The sequence below is a fragment of the Benincasa hispida genome, chromosome 10, assembly GCF_027475165.1.
Source record: "Benincasa hispida cultivar pf3 chromosome 10, pf3_genome.v1.1, whole genome shotgun sequence".
In the NCBI taxonomy this organism is placed as follows: Eukaryota; Viridiplantae; Streptophyta; class Magnoliopsida; order Cucurbitales; family Cucurbitaceae; genus Benincasa; species Benincasa hispida.
The window spans coordinates 12,826,064-12,846,875 of record NC_143487.1 but is presented as its reverse complement, the minus strand read 5'-3'; the positions used below and the strand labels follow the sequence as shown (position 1 = coordinate 12,846,875).

The 20,812-nt window shown below is 28.3% G+C and overlaps 2 protein-coding genes across 2 annotated transcripts; both read right to left on the bottom strand.

The window, feature by feature from the left end:
• Positions 1–504: 504 nt before the first annotated feature.
• Positions 505–2,120, bottom strand: LOC120089363 (uncharacterized). Its single transcript, XM_039046803.2, has 2 exons — positions 1,615–2,120; positions 505–980 (listed from the first exon to the last, which is right to left on the bottom strand). The coding sequence occupies exons 1-2, from the start codon at positions 1,963–1,965 to the stop codon at positions 774–776; spliced, it is 558 nt and encodes a 185-aa protein (XP_038902731.1). The 5' UTR covers positions 1,966–2,120; the 3' UTR covers positions 505–773.
• Positions 2,121–12,649: 10,529 nt separating this feature from the next.
• Positions 12,650–15,142, bottom strand: LOC120088818 (embryo-specific protein ATS3A-like). The gene is made up of 2 exons (XM_039046260.2): positions 14,913–15,142; positions 12,650–13,279 (listed from the first exon to the last, which is right to left on the bottom strand). Exons 1-2 carry the CDS (start codon positions 15,009–15,011, stop codon positions 12,833–12,835), a joined length of 546 nt encoding a protein of 181 aa, XP_038902188.1. The 5' UTR covers positions 15,012–15,142; the 3' UTR covers positions 12,650–12,832.
• Between the last annotated feature and the right edge of the window lie 5,670 nt (positions 15,143–20,812).

The following is a 20,812-nucleotide window of genomic DNA, read 5'->3' as shown; positions in this document are numbered from 1 at the left end:
TAATTAATTTCTAAATATTGAAGGTTTTCTAACTGCCCAATGAAGTTGTTTAGTTAGTTTGGTTGACATGATATATTTTATTACAGGTATACTTTATGTGGAATGGTTTTTTTAAACCAAAGTTAAAAAAGTGCCTTTTGTTAGGTTTAGAAGTACTAATGATCAACTGTATTTGAAATTAACATAAGATTGTTTAAAATGTGCATCGATGCACAATTATCGAGGTTCGTGTTTGAACTTATCGATTAAAAGAAGTATAGTAGTGAAGAGTCGTTCACTTGATTAAAGAGATTGCTCAAAAAGTAATAGATAGTTTATTAATTGAGTGGAACCTTGATGGTCCTTTGTTCGAGGAATTTATGGGTGAAAATACAAAATCAAACTTATACCTTAACTCTCTTAGAAATAAAAACAATTTTATTATTAATTTAAATAAAATTTAGAAATTCTTTGATTTATAAAAATATCCATATATTCATAAAATTAAATTTTCAATTTATGCGCATTTATATTTTAATCCTTAGAAAAGGCCACACCATACACAAATGACAAAGACACCATAGAGAGAAATACAGAAATTTGTTAAAAGGCGGGGGGCAGAATGTGAATAAATGGAAAAAGTGAAACGGCAAATCGGATTTTTTTTCTCCCATAATTTTTACAATATTGATTATGACACCCAATTTTAAAACCCTACGTACTCACTACTTACCCTACGCCTACGCCCTACCCTATTTTTTCCCTTTAATTTTTATTTTATTTATTATTTTTCATTAATTCATCCATCCGCCGTTTCCACTCGTGCCTTCTTCTTCCTTCATCCAACTCGCTCTCACCGGAAACAGCTCCAACGTCCTTAAAGTCCCATTACGACATGTCGTCTCTCCATCTTCTTCCGCCACCGTCGTGCCCTCATCGCCACCAAACCACGTCGTCCTACCACCCTCCACCTCCGTCGCCGGCTCCTCTTCACCCTCCTTCTGCTTAAACAAAAACTCGTTAATTCACTACACCCAACTAAAAAAATAGCATTCACATAATAAATACAATAAATAAATATTTATATATTCTCATCAAAATTTTGAATTTTTACCTTAGATAGCACAATTCAAACCCAACCAAAAAAAAACCCCATATTTATACTATATTTTATATTAGTATTAGAAAAATACTTGGTGCTGCGTACTTAATCACAAGATTTCAATGAAAAATTTATTTTAAAAAAAGATATATATATATATATAGACATAAATATTTGTTTAATATTGGGTGCAACTTGACTTCACTCCAGTATTACCCTTTATTATGGTCTATGGAATGAAGTTTTATTCCACCCTACTGGTAACATGGAACAAATCAACTAGTTCGGTCAATATTCAATGAGATTGTATCACGTGTATAATTTTTTAAAAATGACTTTTTTTAAAAAAATTTGTGTGAGTAAAAGAAATAGGAAGTATAATCTAATCATTCCCACTCACATTTATTGTATTAAAAAAAATATTAATCCTTAGAAAGATGAGGTATAATTACAATAATTAGGCTTATATTGGATAAAGTAAAAAAGAAAAAGAAAGAAATTAGGATGCAGGATAAGATAGGAAAGGGAAGTACCTGATGAGAAGGAGATGGAAACGGGAGTAGTTGCGGCACATGCTGGGGAAGGAAGTAGTGAAAGAACTGAGTATGCTCATCAAAACGGTGACGTTTCATCAAAAAATGATGTTGTTGAAGCTGTTTATAGAGCTTCCTTCTTAGCTTTTGGCGATCTCTAGCCTTGTGATTTTGAAACCAATAGAACACATTTTTGCCTTCGATTTTACCATAGAAAGAAAGATGAGAAGTAATATGCTGAATTTGAGTGGCATTGGGAGTTTTAAGCCCATTTCTATAAATTTCCTCCAAAATCATCACTTGTTCTGGTGTTGGACACCATCTTGAAGGAGTAATACCTGATGGGGACATAATTTTTTTTTTTTTTTTTATTTGTGGAATTTGGAGGGGATGGGTTGGGAGTTTGTGTGTGTATATATAGAAAGATTTGTTGACAAAAAAAAAATCCAATGGATAAAAGAGGGGGAGAGGGACAAGGAGGAAGGATGATGATAAAAGTTTAAAAATATATATAAAGGAAAGGGCTAAAAAGTCATAAATTTTAGAGGAAAAGAAAAAAGGGAGTGATGAAGGAGTGTCATGCTATGTTTCCTTTGGAGGGGCATTCATCTCTAGATTTCAGCCCCTACGTACATACAACAGAACAGACGTTATAAAAGCCAAATATATTATTTTTATAAAATTACTCCATAAAAAAATATTGATATAATATTAAATTTACTCGTTTTAAGTTTTTGGATCTTTCCTCATTCACTCTTTTCAGCCTAACAATAAAAACTAAATAGATTATGTTTCTTCTAAGCAATTCTATCTCAAACTAATTAGTATTAGCATGGGCAATTCATCAATCTATATCTATAGTAACTTTTTTTGTTCATTTTTTCAAACTTGGATTTCAATTTTTTGGACCAGATGACCGTTTATGAGTGTCATGAATTTTGATACCATATTAATTAAAGTTGAGGTTTCAACTCATAACTAATTAACAATGTAATTTTAGAATCCTAATACAGTTTTTCATTTAAGTATCTTGTATGGAAAAAATAACTTATTTACCTTATAAGGAGTATAAGGTGTCTTTACTTTTTTTTCAAATAGAATCTTCACAAAAGATGAAGAAATTTGGATAAATACATTTTAGAAAGTATAATACTCAAGTGCAACTACACATATACATAACTTTTATAAAATTATATAAAATTATTTTTTTACAAAAAAAAAGTTTTACCTACAACAACTTGTAATTGGACACTTGAATTGAACTGCACAAAACAACTTTGATTACACCTAAGCACCTTTTTAAGAGAAGGGAAGGGAAAATATATATAGAGAGAGAAAGGAGGGATAAAGAGCAAAAAGTGAAAAGATATAAGTAATATAAAGCTATAGAGAGAAAATGTTATACTTGTGTCTTGTGATCGATATATATATATATATATATATATAATTAAAAAAATCGTACACATCGGTTCATGTTAACTAATAATTTTTATATGCATACAAGACTTTTTTTAAAATGCAAGAATTAGTATACACGAAACAGATTTGTGAGAAGAAAGAGAGTAATTAACAAAACTTCATTAAACTAGAGCTGTTTTTTAATTTATACGTACGTACTTCTCTGTTTTTAAAAAATAAAAAATAAAAAACTGAGATAATTTATCAATTTTAAATTGATTTACTCATAAAAATTTAAGAAGTATTTGGGATATTAAATTGAGTTTTAAAATAAATAAATTGGAATTAGAAACTTTGTATTTGAGGTGTGAAAAAAAGGAAAAACAAAGAGGGAGTAAGAAGATGATTATGTCATCATCACCTCGTAATATGACCACGACGACGACTACTACTTTCTCAAACGGAATCAACAAGACGGTCAGTCGCTTTGGACTTCCCCCTTTTCCTCTACTGTCAATCACTCAACCTCTTCACCAATCAAAACACGCCAACTCAGATACCTTGCCAATTCATCATTTATTCATATTCCACCTCATCATATCTTTTATTTTATTTTTTTCCCCACTGGAAAACGTCGCGTATTAGATATGGATAAAGCGGTGCATCGCAAAGTTCATAAATGCGGTGGGGGTCAACAGTTAAACAGCGATCTCTGTCTGTCGAATAATCTCAATCGTCCGTTTGTCGCCACTTCACGACGATCGTCAAACTTAAAATTTGTGTGGTGGCCTGCCCCTTTTTTTTTTTAACTCCATAAAAGGACGGTAAATATTTTTTGAACACTGCAAAAAGAAGTAGAAGCAAAACGACATCGCAGAGTACATTATCTTTCTCTTCTTCTTCTTCTTTTCCTTTTTCTTTCTTTTTTCTTTTTACTGCGGATTTTTTTTTTTTTTTTAATTTTCTTTTTTCAAACAGACATTGGTCGGCCTGGCTTCTGGAAAACGACAAAGACAGAAATTCAAATCAATTAGGGCAGAACGGTAATTTCACTCTACTGAACTCTAGACAATGATCCTGGTCGAATTGCGTGGGTCCGGGCCCGGGCCCGCTCATCCGATTCCGTGGGCCCCGCAAAACCTACCCTTTTGTATGTCTCACAAGGTGGATTAAATGTGCGTGTTTTTTCGAAGTTCAAATATATATGGTTTTTTCAAATATTTTTTTTCCCTCATTTTTTCCATCTTATTTTAAAATTTTGTGTACTTTTAAAAAATAAATATGAAAATAACATAAAAATTGAAACTCCAAACTTTTGGGAAAAAAAACCATAGACCAAAAATTTTTCACTATGTAAAAATTAATTACAATCACACAGAAATCTCTCATCAACCCTAATTACATAATTACTCTTTGAAAACTTTTGACTACTCACAAATTTTTTTTCCACTATCAACTAAAGAATACAAAAAAAAAAAAAAAAAAAAAAAAAAACTAGAGTTAACATACTTAAGTTGGTAAAATTTGAAATAAAAAACATAGACTTTTTTTATAATGCTTAGAGCATATTGTTTTTTTTAAAATTTTTCGATAGGATACAACTGAATTTCTAATAAAAAAAAAAACCCAACGAGTTAAAAGTACAATAACTAAAATGAACATTTTGAAAGTGTGGAAACCAAAATGAATAAAATTTATGGTATAAGAACCAAAGTAGTAATCAGACATTTGTATTAATAAAATAGGCCTAAATTATAATTTTAGTCCCTATAATAAAGAGAAGTTAAATTTAATTCCTATAAGTTTAAAAGTTAAAATTTAGCGGTCCTTACCATTCGATAAACTTTTTCATAATAGCTCCTACTATTTAAGAGAATTTTATCGAATCGTAGAAATTAAATTCCAATGATAAACATAGTATTAAAAAAAATTCTAATGATAAATCAAAGATTATAGTTACTAAAAAATCACCAATCTCCCAATTATAAGTGAATTTAACCATCAGTTTAAAAGGGATTTTAAAAATAGATTCCTAAATGAGAATTAATTTAATGAAGAAAAAAAAAGATTAAGAGAGAGATGAAGAATTAAAATACGACGACGTATGGTCTAATCAAAATGAAGCGGGGGTCGTGTGTTTTGCATGGAACTGAATTGCGTGATTGGACGGTTCCTTATGTCAATCAGGCTGTGGTCATCTCTTTCTGACCACTACCAATCCCCCTACACCGTCATCATTTCATAATTATATAGTCTTCTATTCTTTTTTTATTTATAATTATATTATTCCAATAAAAAAAATTGAGCGAATGAATGTAGCAATTTAAACTTTGTACTTTTGCTATGCCATATTTATCAAACGGTAATAAAAATTAGTATAGTTGAAATGAGATTTCATTAATAAATGAATCTTAATAGGCTTGAATCACAAACACAATTAGATTAATTTTTATCACGTTTATCTAAAATCATGAATTTGTCACAACAATAAATGTGACAAATTGATAATTTTCATATTGTTACAGTAACAATATCTGTGATGATAACGATAACTGTAATGGTAAAGATATTGGATCTCATGGAAATTTTCAACCACGATCTGATTTAACACTTTTTGTTCCTTAATCATATTACACGATTTTATTACAAATACCAAGGAGAGTCCCACATCTCATTACGATTATGGAAAGCGGGTAAACAACAATGAACGTAATCAACTAGGGCCCTCTTTTTATATTACTATTAATGAATTACTTTTTAACTAGTGTAAAAATGGTTTTAGTGTATTAATATACACCCTACATTTTGTCTCATTTGAGAGAAACCTCGTGAAACTTATTATAAGTGAATTCATTAAACCCATAAACTTTTAGAAATGTATTAATTTAAACTTTTAGTCATAACTTTATTTGATAATCGTTAATACATTTCCTCTGATCATCTATTTTGTAAAATCGATAATTGAATAAGTCTACACACGTTTTAAGATCCAAGCATTGATGAATTTCAAAGATAATTATAATAAAACGTCTTAATTGAATTGCTTATGAAAATTTAGGAGTTTAGCTAACTTGAATCATAAGTTTCACATATATTAATATAAAGGAGGTTGTAAATTGATACAATTATAAAAATTCATAATTTAAATTAATATGATTATCAGTTTAATGTTTTAATCGACACATCCCAAAATTTAGAGTATAAATTAATATTTATCGAAAATAATAATATATTTGACCCAATTGAGAAACTACCAATATTAAATATTTTTTTATTAAATTAATATATGTTATGAAGTTTGAAAATGTGCACGTTGATAAATTCTCCAGTGTGGTGAATAAAATTAATAAAAATCCAAAGAGGGAAATTAAAACCAACATATCGTACAAAGTATTTACGTAACATGTCATGTCATGTTAGATTGAGAAGAACAAGAGAGAGAGAGACCTGATCAACATTTTGTTAATAATATGTGTGACCTAATTTGTAGCTTATATTATCTTCACCACAATGTCTAAATTAAAAAATATAGGGAATATTTTATTTTTAATTCCTAGATTTTGGGTCTAATTTCTATTTAGTTTTTAAAATGTTACACATTAAGTCATTAAGATTTGAGTTTAGTTTAAATTTCGTTTTTAAGTTTCAAAATGTTATAATTTTATCCTTAATATTTGAATTTTGTTTCATCTTGGTCCCTAAATTTCAAAATTTACACGATCACCTTAAATTTTATCCTTAATATGATATTACCAATAACGATGTAGGTAATTAATTTGTTCTCAGAAGTTCACAATCACCTTAAGTGGTTTTTTGCGGTTGGTCACCATTTGATTTTTGGTTTTTTTTTTTTTTTTTTTTTTTTTGAAAATTAAGCATATAAACATCCCTTCCACATCCAGATTCATTGGATTAGTATTTTTTTTTTTTTTTACCAATGTTTTAAAAAGTTTGAATGGTCAAGAATTCAATGCTTTTACGTCTGAATGGTGCATCCATGGGTTTAGACGTTTTATTGTCTATATTTTAGGAGTGTTTTAAAAATCAAAGCCAATATTTAAAAACTACAAAAAAAAATATTTTTGAAACTTTTAATTTTTTCTTTGGAAATTATCTAATTATTCAAATATTTACGTAGAAAATATAAAACCAGCGAGAAAGAAATTTAGAAAAAACAAGCATAGATTTCAAAAACTAAATAATTATCAAATGAAGACTTAATAACAAGATTACGCATAGTAAAAAAGTTAACATATAAAATCTATCGGAATATAACTAAGTTGATAAGACATCCATTATTATTTAAAAAGTCAATGTGACTTTATATTCATACCCTAGAATCAAGGTTTAATGTGTGAACGTCGATGAAAATATCAAGTTCTTAATTTTACAGTAAATTCAATGAAAATATCAATAAATTGTCGGTTTCAATAGATATTTTTGAAAAAGCTATAAAAAATTAAATTAATAAATAATCATTTTATGGTTTTCAAACAAGTTAACATGTTTATTGTTGATATTATATTTATAATAATAATATATAATGCTTATTCTTCGTATTTCGTAGATTTTTATGCGATATAATAAAAATATCGATCCACCTAATATATGGATGTGTCGAAGAAAATTGAATACTACGTGTGGAATTGATTAATTGAAAATGAAAAATAATAAGAAGAAAGAAATGGGATTAAGAAATAAAAAGTATGAAAAAGCAATAAAGTTGAGGTGGGCATGCAAGGAGTGATTGATTGGGCAGGACGGAAAAACAAGCGGGTCAGATCAATCAAACAGAGCCGTACTTCGGTCATGCCAAACCCATGCTTACCGCTCCCTATACCATTAGCCTCTACCTCTCTAAACCTTCAATCACACCTACTTTAGGATACATAAACTAATTATGTTTTTTATATATATCTTATATAAAATTCAACTTTTATTCAATTACTTCTTTATTCTCTTTAAAAAAAAATTATTTATACCCTATTTGATAGAGATCTTAAAAATAGATATGGTTGAATTTCATGTTTTTAAATATGTGGTTGATAATAGATTTAGAAATTAAATTATCATTTAAATAATTATTGTAAATACAATACTATATATTTATAAACGATGAAATTAGTTGAAGTTACTCATTAATATTTAGTTGACAGTAAACTGTTATTAGTTTATTTATGAATGTTATTTATATTTAAAAAAAATCGTATAATTATTATTTTATAATATTATATAATTTATAAAATATTGCATATTATATATTATATTTTTTTAAAAAAAAAATGAGTTGCGTTTATTACCTGACATACTATATTTCTAAATATTTTTATCTGTATCTAATATAATTTTAAATTTTAAATTAAAAATTTGGATAGAATGTTGTTTTCAGAATTGATATTATTTGGATTGAAGTAGTTTTTAGAAACAGAATCTGGGTTATCTGTCAAACACATATTAGTTGAAGTCGGTGCATTTGAAAATGTAAAACAAAATCCAAATTCTATACCAAACAGGCCCTTAAAGTTTGTGGAGTCTTCATACTTTTCAAGATCTCTTGTTCTAAAGATTGTAAGAATACATGAGATTTCATCTTTTTAGATGTTAAATTCTCAACATATCTCTTTAAGATGTGTGTCTTTGGGTTTATTATTTTTATTTTTTCTTTTAGTCAAATCTCCATTTGAGTTTTACAGACTCTAATATTATATTAGATAAGTATGATATTAAAGCAAGAGATTTAGAACTCGAATTCCTATAAAGTCATGTACTATGGGATTCTCTTAGAATCTTTGTATGATATATGAGTTGTTATTGAAATCGATAAACAAAGAAAACAAAAAACATAAAGAGTAAAGTAATCGACATGCAGATTTACGTGGTTCACTAATAATGTGTTAATTACATCCATGCATAGAAGGAAGTGCAGTTTATGTTAGAGAGAAAATATCAGATTACATATTCATATGCGTCATTAGATTTAGACAACTTATATAGCGCACTTCTATGATTTATAGGGCCAAAATCATAAGTAACGTAAATAACATATATACGAATACAACTTAGGTTGTATGGAGCATCATATAACAAATTCAATGCATTCCAACATGAGTTATTCATTGTTTCATTGCCAATGATTTTGAGATGGAATCCATTTTTATCTACTAGGTATTTCTTCATTTAATTGATTGTCATATTATGTGAGATCTAACAATATTGAATAGTTTTACCCTATCTATGTTGCTACGACGGTCCAAGAACACGCTCATTCTTCAGCTATAGAGAGACTTTTGAATTGCAAGATACCATTATGAGCTTAATATATATGACTGTTATTCCGTGAAATAACTCGAATTTCAAATCATTCACTTGCTTTAACTACTCATGCTATGGATGTGGGAGCATCAACTCCATTCCTATGGGCCTTTGAGGAGGGCAAGAAATTGTTGAAATTTTATGAAAGTCATCTACTTGCAAAGTCGATGGAGTTCCACGCTTCGCAACGTGTTTAATGATACATCTATATAATAGTCTACACATAGGTCCAAAAAAGGACGCACTACGCATGGCCTCTTTTCCGTGGATGAGATTAGGATGAAAGGGCTTGCTTTCATTTGCATTTAGTGAAGAAGAATGAGGTTGTGAAAGTTTTCTTTTTTCTTTTTCCTTTTGGGTGAACATAACGAGTAGGTAGCACAAAAATACTATAAAATTTTCGTATAATAGAAGCTAACTTTTTTCCCCCATTTTATAAGTTCAAGTTTAATGTCAAGAAATGAATTACAATTTATCTTAAGTAAAGCAGATTAAATTAGTTGGGTAGATTAGAAGTCCTCGATATTCCAGGTCAATTAATCAATTTTTAAGAATAATATAGGAGAAGTTGTAAATACAACAATTAAACTCAAAGTATTAGTAAATATAGTACACCATAAAAAAAATTTACAAATATAGCAAAATTTAGATCCAACTCTCATAGTCTTATCGATAATAAACCATATTGCTAATAGGAGTCCATGAATGATAAAATCTATCACTAATAGGAGTGTATCAACAATAGAATGTATTATTATAGATTTTATTATATTTGAAATTCCTTAAAAATAGTTCTCTACACTTAATTAATAACTCTAAAATATTCCATTGCAATTATTCTTAGGATTGATTGGATCACGGATATTGTTCAATGAATAAGGATATTAAATATCTGAAATAATAAATGTCTGTATTTGAATGTGTAGTATAACTAATGTCTGGAAGTTAAAGGTTCGTGTTTGTTTTTGTTGATTAATTTTGTACATAAAAACTAAAATTAGATGATTAAATATAAACTTTTGAAATAATATTAATAATTATTTAATATTTAAAATATTAATCAATAATGTTAGGGGTTTGGGAGAGGAGAGATTAAATTTTTCTGACGCAGCGTTTTTTCTCTCTCATGCACATGTCCAAAGAACAAGAAGAAATTCATCCAATAATTAATACCTTGTAAAAACACACATCTTACAAAAGGTTAAATTTTTCTCATGCGGTTTGAGGGTGTGTTTATAATACATTTTTAAGTATTTAATTTAAAAAATAAGTTATTTTAGATAAAAAAAATTGAGTATTTGACAACCATTTAAAATAGATTTTAAAGTGCATTTTAAATAATTTTTATAAAAAATATTTAAATATAAATTAACGTTTTGAAAAACATTTTTTTTCTCTAGTCCATCTAAATATGTCCTAATTTAATTGCATCAGTTTATCCATTGTAATTTCATACATTAATTCAACATATCCACTCATAAATTTCAAAGCTTGTACTAATTTCACATTGCATGATATGAACTAAATAGCTTGAGTGACTCTAAATAGACCATTAAGATATTATGAAATTAAAGTTACAAAAGTACACTACAATAGTGTTAATACCAAGCGCTAAATTAGAGTGTTGAAGGCGATTTTGGATTGAAGAGTGTAATTGACATTTGGTATAAATAGTAACGAAAAAAATCAAGAAGAAACAAAATACGGACTAAAAGTGGCAACTAAAGACCAAAATAGGCTTAAGAAGGTCCAAACCAATGTGCTGGACCTCGACCATGGCCGAGACCAAACCTTGCCAAATGCCCAATAGGACATGCTTTTCACATGTCCCGGTCCAAGAGATCACTCTAGGCTCATAATATAATGTAAGTAAGATGCTTGTCCTCGGCCAACATCATTATAACTTTCTCTATAAATACATCATTATAACTTCATATAAGATAACTTGAGTCATACTTTCAAACTCTCTAGCTTCCACAATCTCACTCATTGACTTATGTACCAGAGTCTATGTCATAAGCACCACATCAGTATGCAGTTTTTTCTTTCACTCTGAAGTTCTAAAGTCTGAAGCTCTTAAGTTTTGAAATTTTGAAGGTCGAAGCTTTCGATATCTAAGAACTGAAGATCGAGAGACACTCAAAATCTAAAGAACTAAACTCTGAAGCTCTCAAGATCTGAAGATCGAAGATTTAGGAGACTAAGACTTTGCCCACCAAAGACTTCGAAACTGAAGCTACAAAAAAATTTAGAAGACTTAAAATTCTTGTAATATTCGAGATTATATCAAAAGAATATACTATAGATGATACTTTTTTATACAACAAATTAATATAAATACAAAGTTAAAGTTCAACCAATCAAATTTCTCCCAAAATCTCGTCCAACAAATACAAGTTTGATTTTAATTAAAAGTTGATATGGTTTAAATATGTATAATTTTATTTTAAAATGGACAGAAAATAAGGGAGACAAAGGGAATTAATGATCAGTCACATCTAGGTACCAATACAACAAAAGTAGTAAATATTCTGAATGCAACTTTCCATCATCGTTTCACCAAATCTCTGTAATCGTCTGTCTGTTTTTCTCTGTTCTCGTTTTTGACAAAAACCATTTCCTTGTTTTCTTACATTGAATTGAAGTTGATAATAAATACCCATCCACTTCCATTATTTCCCCCCTCATCTGTTTTCTATTTATTGTGATGCTATTTTCAAAAGTTCCCAACTTCCCATTTAAATTTATTGATTTTATTAAGTTTTATTGATGAAGACATGAAAGATTAGGGAACTGAAATCATGATTAGTACTAGCTCAAATCGTTTAAAGTGAATAATATTATATCACGGAAGATAGAGAATGTTTTGTTATTTTTATCTATTGATAATGATATCAAAATTATGGTCTAAACATAGATGTATGGTTGAGATCCTCAATATTGATAACAAAAGTAATGAGTCATGTAGATAAAACTCTAGATCGACAAAAAGTGATTGGCCATACAACAATTGAGTAGAGAGTTCTATCAATTCAGATGGATTTGGATGAATAGTAGATCTATTGAGTTGGGTAGATTGATAGAAGGAGATTAAGTGTGCGACAAGTTGGTCAACACCATCAAATATATTCCACAAAAATATTTCATAGTTGTGCTATATCTAGCTTTGCTCTAGACATTGATAAGAGCAAATTCTCAAGAGGGTTAGGAGCGGATGGATGGGAGGAGACTCATTATTCGATGTTATATTTTGTTTGAGAGGAGAATTGTTAGATGAAAAAAATATATGGCAATTATATGGCAATTATATGATACCATTTTGGAGTTGTTCCAAAACAAAGTCATAAGGTTTACTCAGTTGTCTTTATCAATAGAATGTATTTGTGATCTCGAAGTTAGAGGGTCGATTAAAAAAAAAAAAAAACCAATAGGTACATTATTTATTTAAAATAAAATTGTTGGATATGGAGATTGTAAGAAATTGGTAAATCTATTCAACAATGGTAAATTAAACTTTTCTATTGCGTTTGATGCCAAAAGGAGTGACTTCACCCGGGCACGTGTCAAATCCATGCCAAACGTGCCGAGGCAATACCCGTCGGAAATAGAAATAATTTGAGCTAAGATGTGGGCCCTCCAGCGACCGGACTTGGACGAATCCCGGCCGCCAGTCGTCGGCGCCGACAAGTTTAAGGTAGAGATAACAAATTGGTGACGTCACGCATTTTCCGGTCACTTGGAACTGGTCCACCATACAAGCTTGAAACGGCTTTCTCGACATGTCGTCCAGAACTTGAGGTTGTAAAGGATCCACCCTTCTCACTTGCTTCGAATTCAAACGTCTTACGACAATATCGTTCGAATTCGTGTCGCCGAATCTCAGGCTGACGTGGTTCGATGTGTCGGCACCTTTCGTGCAAGTTGTTTCCACGGTGACGGCGTACATACAATTTTTCTGTATTTTCAATTATTATAAGAAAAGAAGGTCAAATTACAATTATGGTTCCAAAATTAGAGCTAAAAAAAGGAGTTTCATAATTTTGGAAGTATTAATTTAGGTCAGAGTTTTAATTTGATTTTTATGATTTTAATCTTGTTTCAATTTCATCTCTATAGTCTAAGATACCTATAGTTTAGTTGAATTACACACATCATCTTTGTTGTGCGCATGTATATAGACAAAAATAAAAAAAAATGAAAGAGTTATATTATTAATAAATATAAAAAATGAGATAACTCTAAAAGTTTTGATATTAATTTTCACTTTACATTTAGAATAAAAATCATTCCAAATTTAAAACAAAAATTGAGACTTAAAACAACGTAACGACTTATATTTTCATTCTAGGTTAGTATCACAAAATCTTAGGTCTCAAATTTTTTTGGTCCAAAATTCAAAATGATTTCCATCCTTATAAAAAAAGTGCTGAAATGTTTATAAAATGTCAAAAGTAAAATTTAAAAATTTTGAAAGAATAAGAGTACTTTTTTAAACCAAGTTCAAAGTTAATCAAGAATGTTTTCCTTAAATTCACCATCGGACTCAAATGCTTAAACTTGTAGATAAAGAAAAATTTAATTATATATCACCAATTATTTCCCTTCACTTGTGGACTTGAAATATGAAGAAGGCCCAGCAAATAAAAATCAGGACATCTTTAACCAACTTGCTCTAATATCATCTTAAATCATCAATTAACACAAATGCTTAAACTTGTGGGTAAAAGATATATTTAATTATATATCAATAACAATTTTTAATAATTTTCTTTAGTACAGTCGAAGCTTTTCAAAGACTACAGCCTTTCCGCTTTTTCCCTCAATTTATCAGCTTTTGTTTCTTCTCTTTGGGCTTTCCTCTAACTTTCTACCATGTCTGTTTTGCCCTTAATATTGGCTTCTTTTGCCCTTGTATCTATTGATTATTTTAATGAATAGGATGAGATATGATGAGGGTATTAGGATGTGTCAACAGATATTTTGGTGCGCCTACTGATCTACGTACATATATTTTTTGAAAAAAAAAAATTGGAAATAGGGAGATTTGGACTACATAATTTGTGGTTACTAACATACTCGTATACCAAATTGAACATAACAATGTTTTTAATAATTTAGCAAAAGAAAAAAATGAGATGAATATTTTTAACTGACTACATTAATGGATAATACTAGAATTGAGAGCTAAAGGAAGAAACGAATTTGTCCAAAGACAATCCAACACAATGAAGAGAATTTGAAACATTTAACCAAACGTCAAAACAAATTAAAACTAAAGCCCAAACTCGAAAAACCAAATTGAAATTGGACTAAATTAAAACTTATAAACTATAGCTATCAAGTTAAAAACGAATGTTCAAATTATAGGAGCCAAATCTATAATATGACGCAACCAACTAAATGAGAATTTAAAAAGAAAACATCAATTCATATTTTAAATTTTTAATAATTAAAATATTAAACTAATTATATCATTTTAAACAATAGTATATATTAATAAAATTTATAAAATCTTCCGTAAACGAAATAAATTGTTATTCATGTATCAATTTTAATAGTTGATTTTAGTTGTTAAAAAAATCGATTACCTTATCATCGGGAACGAAACAATGAGTGGTGGACAATAAAGAAAATAGAAGAAGAAGAAGAACGTAAAACGTCGACGATGTTCCGCCGGAATCAGCCATGGGAAGGCTCTCTGATGTTAGGAATGGGAGAAGGCAGAAGCAAATAGATTATGGTTAAATTGTGTAATATTGTTAGATAAAGAAGAGAGAAGTAGCTAGATTGGTGCCATTCTTTTCTTGGGAACATAGAAAAGTGGAGATATTCCCCATTTTATGCTTTTTCAATCCCAAATTTCTCTTTATTACAGCAAAGCATCTTTTCATTACCTTAAATTACTGATTTATTCTTATTTAATAGATTGGTGGATGTATTAATACTATTTTTAATCACTTACTATTCTACATGTAATTCTTCAACTACCTTATTAAAAAAGAAAATACAAATTTGAAGTTATTAGTAGTCTTTTATAATAGTTTGATATTTGTAGAAGTATTTTATGTACATAGAGAAAAGTTCTAGGGTGCAAGAAAAGAAAATGAAAAAGAAATCCAACTAAATCAACTTAAACTTTTGTTGGCTCAAGTTGAAATCAAATTGGCTTTCTGGCTCAAGTTAAAGTATCTAAAAATCGAATATATATAGAAATACTAAGCTGAATAAACCTGAACCAACCATTAGTATATATTCATATTAAAATATATGTTTTATATCATGAGTTCTGAATTAATATAGATTGTAATAATTGTGGTTCTCTCCAACGGTTCAATACAACCTAGTGACCCATTAATCAAGCGACTAACTTTTCAACCGAACTGTTGGTTTTCATTTTGAGAAGTTCAGTTATGTAAATGTGATGATTTGATTAAGTTTTTTTTTTTTTTTTTTTTTAATTTTTCTTTATGCATTTAGTGATTCATATTTGGTTTGACTCTCAAAACAATCTAACTCGAAGAACTGGCTACATTCTTAGAGCAAATCAGAACAAATTTATATATAAAAATATTTTTGAAAAAAATGTAATTGTATTTTTCTCGAAATAATATAGAAAACAACCAATTTTATAAAAAGTATTTAAAAGATAAAACACATCTTTTAGAAACATTTTTTTCACGGTAATCCAATCAAGCTGTAAATCACATATTACAAATTTAAGTTTTAGTAGTTTAGAGTTGAGAGCACAAAATTGTCTTTCAACAAAATCAAAATGTAATTGTGTATAATTTATTTATCATAATGTTGTAATTAGTTTATCAAGAACAATATTAATTGTAGACAATGGGCCTCAACAAAGCCCAATATATTAGGCCCATTTTCTGCCATTGAAGAGTACATGAATTCATGATTCATCGGACAGCCGTTTGAATAGAAACCTCATAGCAATGGAGGTTTTTTCTTTTTTTCTTTTTTTTTTTTTTTGGTATTTTAATAATAATTATTATTTTTGGAAAGGTATTACAACAAAGATAAAGGATCTCAAACCTTGAGATAAAAATACAATCAAATTGAGTCTTACTATTGTTGACAATTTTGAAGAGATTTATTTGATTTGCACATAGTTCAACCGTAAATATATTGAAGTAGGAAAAAATTGACCGACAAATTAAAAAATTTTAGACATCAATGTGTTGTTACAGCTCTTACAATATCTAAGATATAGCACATGCTTGAGTCAAACTATAGTTTTTAGAACGTATAAAGAGTTTAAATAATTTAAAGAAGTTGAAGTTGAACTTAACTCTCTAGAAATTGCAATAATGTATTTTTCTTCCACAACAACTATTAATATTCAATAAATCAATCCGAATATTTGAATTGATTAAGAAACTATTAAATCTCTTAATGTCTAATTTAACCTACTCTAAGTATTTGTTACGCTAAAAAAAGAAAGAAAAATTTCCATATTTCAAATTAAAATGAATAATCCTTATCAAATAATGAACCTAAGTTAATCATGAAATATTTGGATTGAGATCTAGATCATTTATTTAAATTTTTATTCTAAAAGTAAATAAAATGTTAATATAAAAAATTTATTTACCATACCGATTGAATTAGGTGAATTGAGTAACAACCTCTACCTCTAACCTTTTGATAAATTATGTCAACCTATATTTAATGAAATTGAAACTTTTTAAGTGGTTAATCCAACAATATTTTGTGTTATACTTGATTTGATTTGATTGGTAGAAATTAATGAGCTTGGTGACTTCTTCGAAAATTGGACATATGGTAAAATTTGCAACATTTATTATTTGTTTACATTTTAATTTGAAATGTGAGAGCTCTATTTTCTAATTTTTTATTTTATTTTATTTGCTAAAAGGTATTTTGAAATACCTTAACGATTAGACACCATTTATTATTATTATTATCATCATCATTTCCCTTCTCCATACCTAAACAGATCGAACTCGCGACCTGTGGAAGGCATTGAGTCTGCCTAACTCTGCTTTCCACCAAGCCAACAAGCTACGACTTGTTTTGGTGCTTCATAGCCTACAATGAAATTATTTTATCTAAATTTTGTAATTATTATTTTTTTTAAAGATTTATAGTTCATTAAATAAAAAGGTTTTACGTACTAAAAAATATAAATATAAAGTTGTAAATTTTTAACTTTTAGGTTGGGATAGGTTTAGGTATTTAAATTCTAAAACATTACTCATAAGTGTTTAATGTTTTGATAATTTTAAAAATGTATTCATTTGTTAAATTGAATTTTATGTATAATAAGCCTCTAATTTTTTAATTTTATGTATTTAATACATTCGTAAATATTGATATTATTTTAATATGTCAATAGTATATTAAATACAAGATTGAATATTTAAAGGCATATCAAATACTTTTTATATTTGACCTTTGGAAACAAAATTAGAAGTTCCACAACTTATTAAAGATGATTTTTAAAATTCATTGGCCTAACTATTAAACATAGTTCTACAAGCCCAGATAAGTATAGTTTGTTGGGTTTATACCCTAAACCCTCGTAGTTATTTAATGATTATTTAATTTAATTATTAAATATGCAATATTAAATTATCTATTGCAGTAAAAATCTAAGGTTATTAAATGTAATCTTGAATAGTATGTAATTGACATACATGTTGATCATGTTTAAGTAATAACCTAAAGGGTCTATAGTATATGGACAAAGTTGGCTACCTTATTCTGATAACACTATAGATATGACCCACTTTGTAATTGTTACAAATGGTTTGTCAAATCCTTCATGTGGAGACATGTGAGTGAGGGTATCTTACCTAAAGAGTTTGTACAAGATTGGACTAAAAAAGTATTTAATCTTTCTTTGCAAATCCGTTAATTGAAGAGATTAATATTTCACAAGATGATCATATATGACTCAATCTTAATCCTGAGGGAGTTATAGAATCTTGTCTGTAAGGGTTCTTCCTTTGATTTATATGAGTAAGAGTGGTATGAGTCATCGACTCAATATGCCTACCATCTCGGGGGCTTGACCAAATAGGAAGCTGGAAACGTAATTTCACAAGATAGAATTCACTTATTTGCATATAGAGAAAATAGATGAATAGTTTCCTTAAGTGAGGATTTCAGGATTTGAACGAGTGACCCCACCCTCTCATTGGCCTGAGAGGGACTTGGTTTATGGTTAGATCATAAACAATATATTTATTAGAGGATCAGTAGTACTTAAAGGAAAAATAGGCAATTACAGGAGTAAAACAAACTTTGACCCAGCTGTATTTACGAACAACTCATGAAAGATCGACTTATTTGTGATAGTTATATCCATGGGTGCAACTTGTTTTACAGTGCATAAGAGTGCAATTATAGGTCTATAGTGGTTTGCCCTATAATTAATTAATGGAGATTAATAAATTAAAGAATTTAGTTAATTATTCTTATTAGTGGAGCTTATAATACATAGGTCTACGAGGTCCCCTTGATAACTTACAACGGACCAACATGGATCAAAGGTATTGAAAGAATAATTTGAAATGTTCAAATTTATGTATTAAATTAAGGAAACATATTTAATTTTATTAGAAACAATTAATATAAGTATTAATGAAGTTAGGTACATTATTACATAGTTAATTTGAATGAAATTTGAATTAAAATTATATAATATGAGAGAATTAATGTATTTGAACATGATTCAAATACATTATCCATTTAATATGAATGAGATTCAAATTAAAACTATAGAATATGTGAGCATTAATGCGTTTGAATATGATTCAAATAATTAATTATTTTAATATAAGATATTAAAATTGATTAATTAAAGTAACCTTATTAGGTCCTATAAATAGGACCAAGAAAAACCCTGAAGGAATGTTTGGTGCACAAGTTTGGAATCTTAAGTTTGAGAATATTAAGTTTGGGGGTTAGACTAAGAGGTTTAGGTAGCCTAGGTTTAAGAAAACTGTGTTTGGAGTGCAAGTTCTGGAAGTCTGAGTTTAAGAAGCTCGTGTTTGAAGTGCAAGCTTAGAAAATCTGAGAATGAAGTGCAGATTTATAAATATGGAGTTTGTGAAATATTTTCATGTATTTAATCGGTGATTAGATTTTAGATTAGTTTAAACTTGTTATCTTAATTATTTTAATATAGTTAAATTTAAAATAAACTAAAAAAAATGTAGAAGAATATTTGTTTTTCTTTTAAAAAAATAGAGATGTGATTAAATTTATAATTTTATTTATTTTATTATTTTAATAATTTGGTATTTCGATTTTACTAAGTTTTGAGATAAAACTTCAGACTTTTGTTACTTTAAACTAATTTGAAAATGATCCCCATCCAATTCCAACCCTTAAATGTGTTTTCACGTATTTTGCTCTACCTCTCTTAAAAAACATAGAGAATAGTTCTCTTAAATTTTTTTCTTTTATAATTCTTTATTTTCTTTCAAGAAGGCTCCTGAAAGATCATTGTCAGAGATATAGGGAGGAAGATCTTGTGGAAGAGACTCATCAATTGAATAAAAAATTGTTGGTAACCGTTCAACAAATGTCAATTTCTAGATATGCTTATCCCTTTTTCTTTTTTTCTTTTTTTAATTCTATTAAGAACCAAATCATGAGATTCCATCATTTCCGTTACGGGATTGAAGCATTTGATTTCTTCATAACTCTTTTAGCATTATACACTCAGCCACGAGGGTAGAGATTTGAATCATAAATCATATTCGCGATTAATGGGTCACATTATATACTTGCCCATCATGCATCTATATTTACAATATTGCCTACACGTTTTATTTCAATCCAGAGGCAGTTGAACCAATGACTAAAACAAAATAGTATTTTTGAAGAGGATCGAATGGGTTTTTCTTTGATAAATGCCTAAACGAAAAATTACATATTTTTTATAAATAAAATACCAGACAGGTATACCCTAATTGCTAAATCTATAAAATTATGAGGTATTTCAATTAACAAATTATTTAAATAATATATCGATTTGGTTCTTGGTCCACATTGAAATTAAACATCTTTGCTTCTTTCATTTTATCTTTTTCTAAATAACAAACATGCATGCACCATAATAGTTAAAATATTAAAAGGGAGTTGAGATTAGAGTTTGACTAGATTGCTTCTATAAAAAAAATTAATTTTAACGAATAATTTTTGTTATCTCCAAAAAGAAATTAAGATGTCAGATTTTATACTAAAAAATCAAAAGAAACCAATTGAGTGGCTTGATTTAGTGTGACTTCTCGATTTTTTTTTTTTTTAACAATATGTAGATTATGAAAATCAAATATCCAATTTCGAAATTAATAGTATGTACAAAATAGTAACTCAATTGAACTATGTTCCTTTAATACTAACTTTCCATTTTTTTTTTTACTCTAAAATTGAAGTGTATATTTATTGTTTCTTACATTTTTCTAGAAAAAAACATTTTTTTAATTACAATTTAAGTTTG

Bases quoted from the DNA above. Each gene is read 5' to 3' on its own strand.
- LOC120089363 (XM_039046803.2), bottom strand. From the start codon at position 1,965: ATGTCCCCATCAGGTATTACTCCTTCAAGATGGTGTCCAACACCAGAA. The intron at 981-1,614 runs GTACTTCCCTTT...TTGTTTAAGCAG, and splicing joins TTCCATCTCCTTCTCATCAG to AAGGAGGGTGAAGAGGAGCC.
- LOC120088818 (XM_039046260.2), bottom strand. From the start codon at position 15,011: ATGGCTGATTCCGGCGGAACATCGTCGACGTTTTACGTTCTTCTTCTT. The intron at 13,280-14,912 runs GTAATCGATTTT...TTGAAAATACAG, and splicing joins GTTTCGTTCCCGATGATAAG to AAAAATTGTATGTACGCCGT.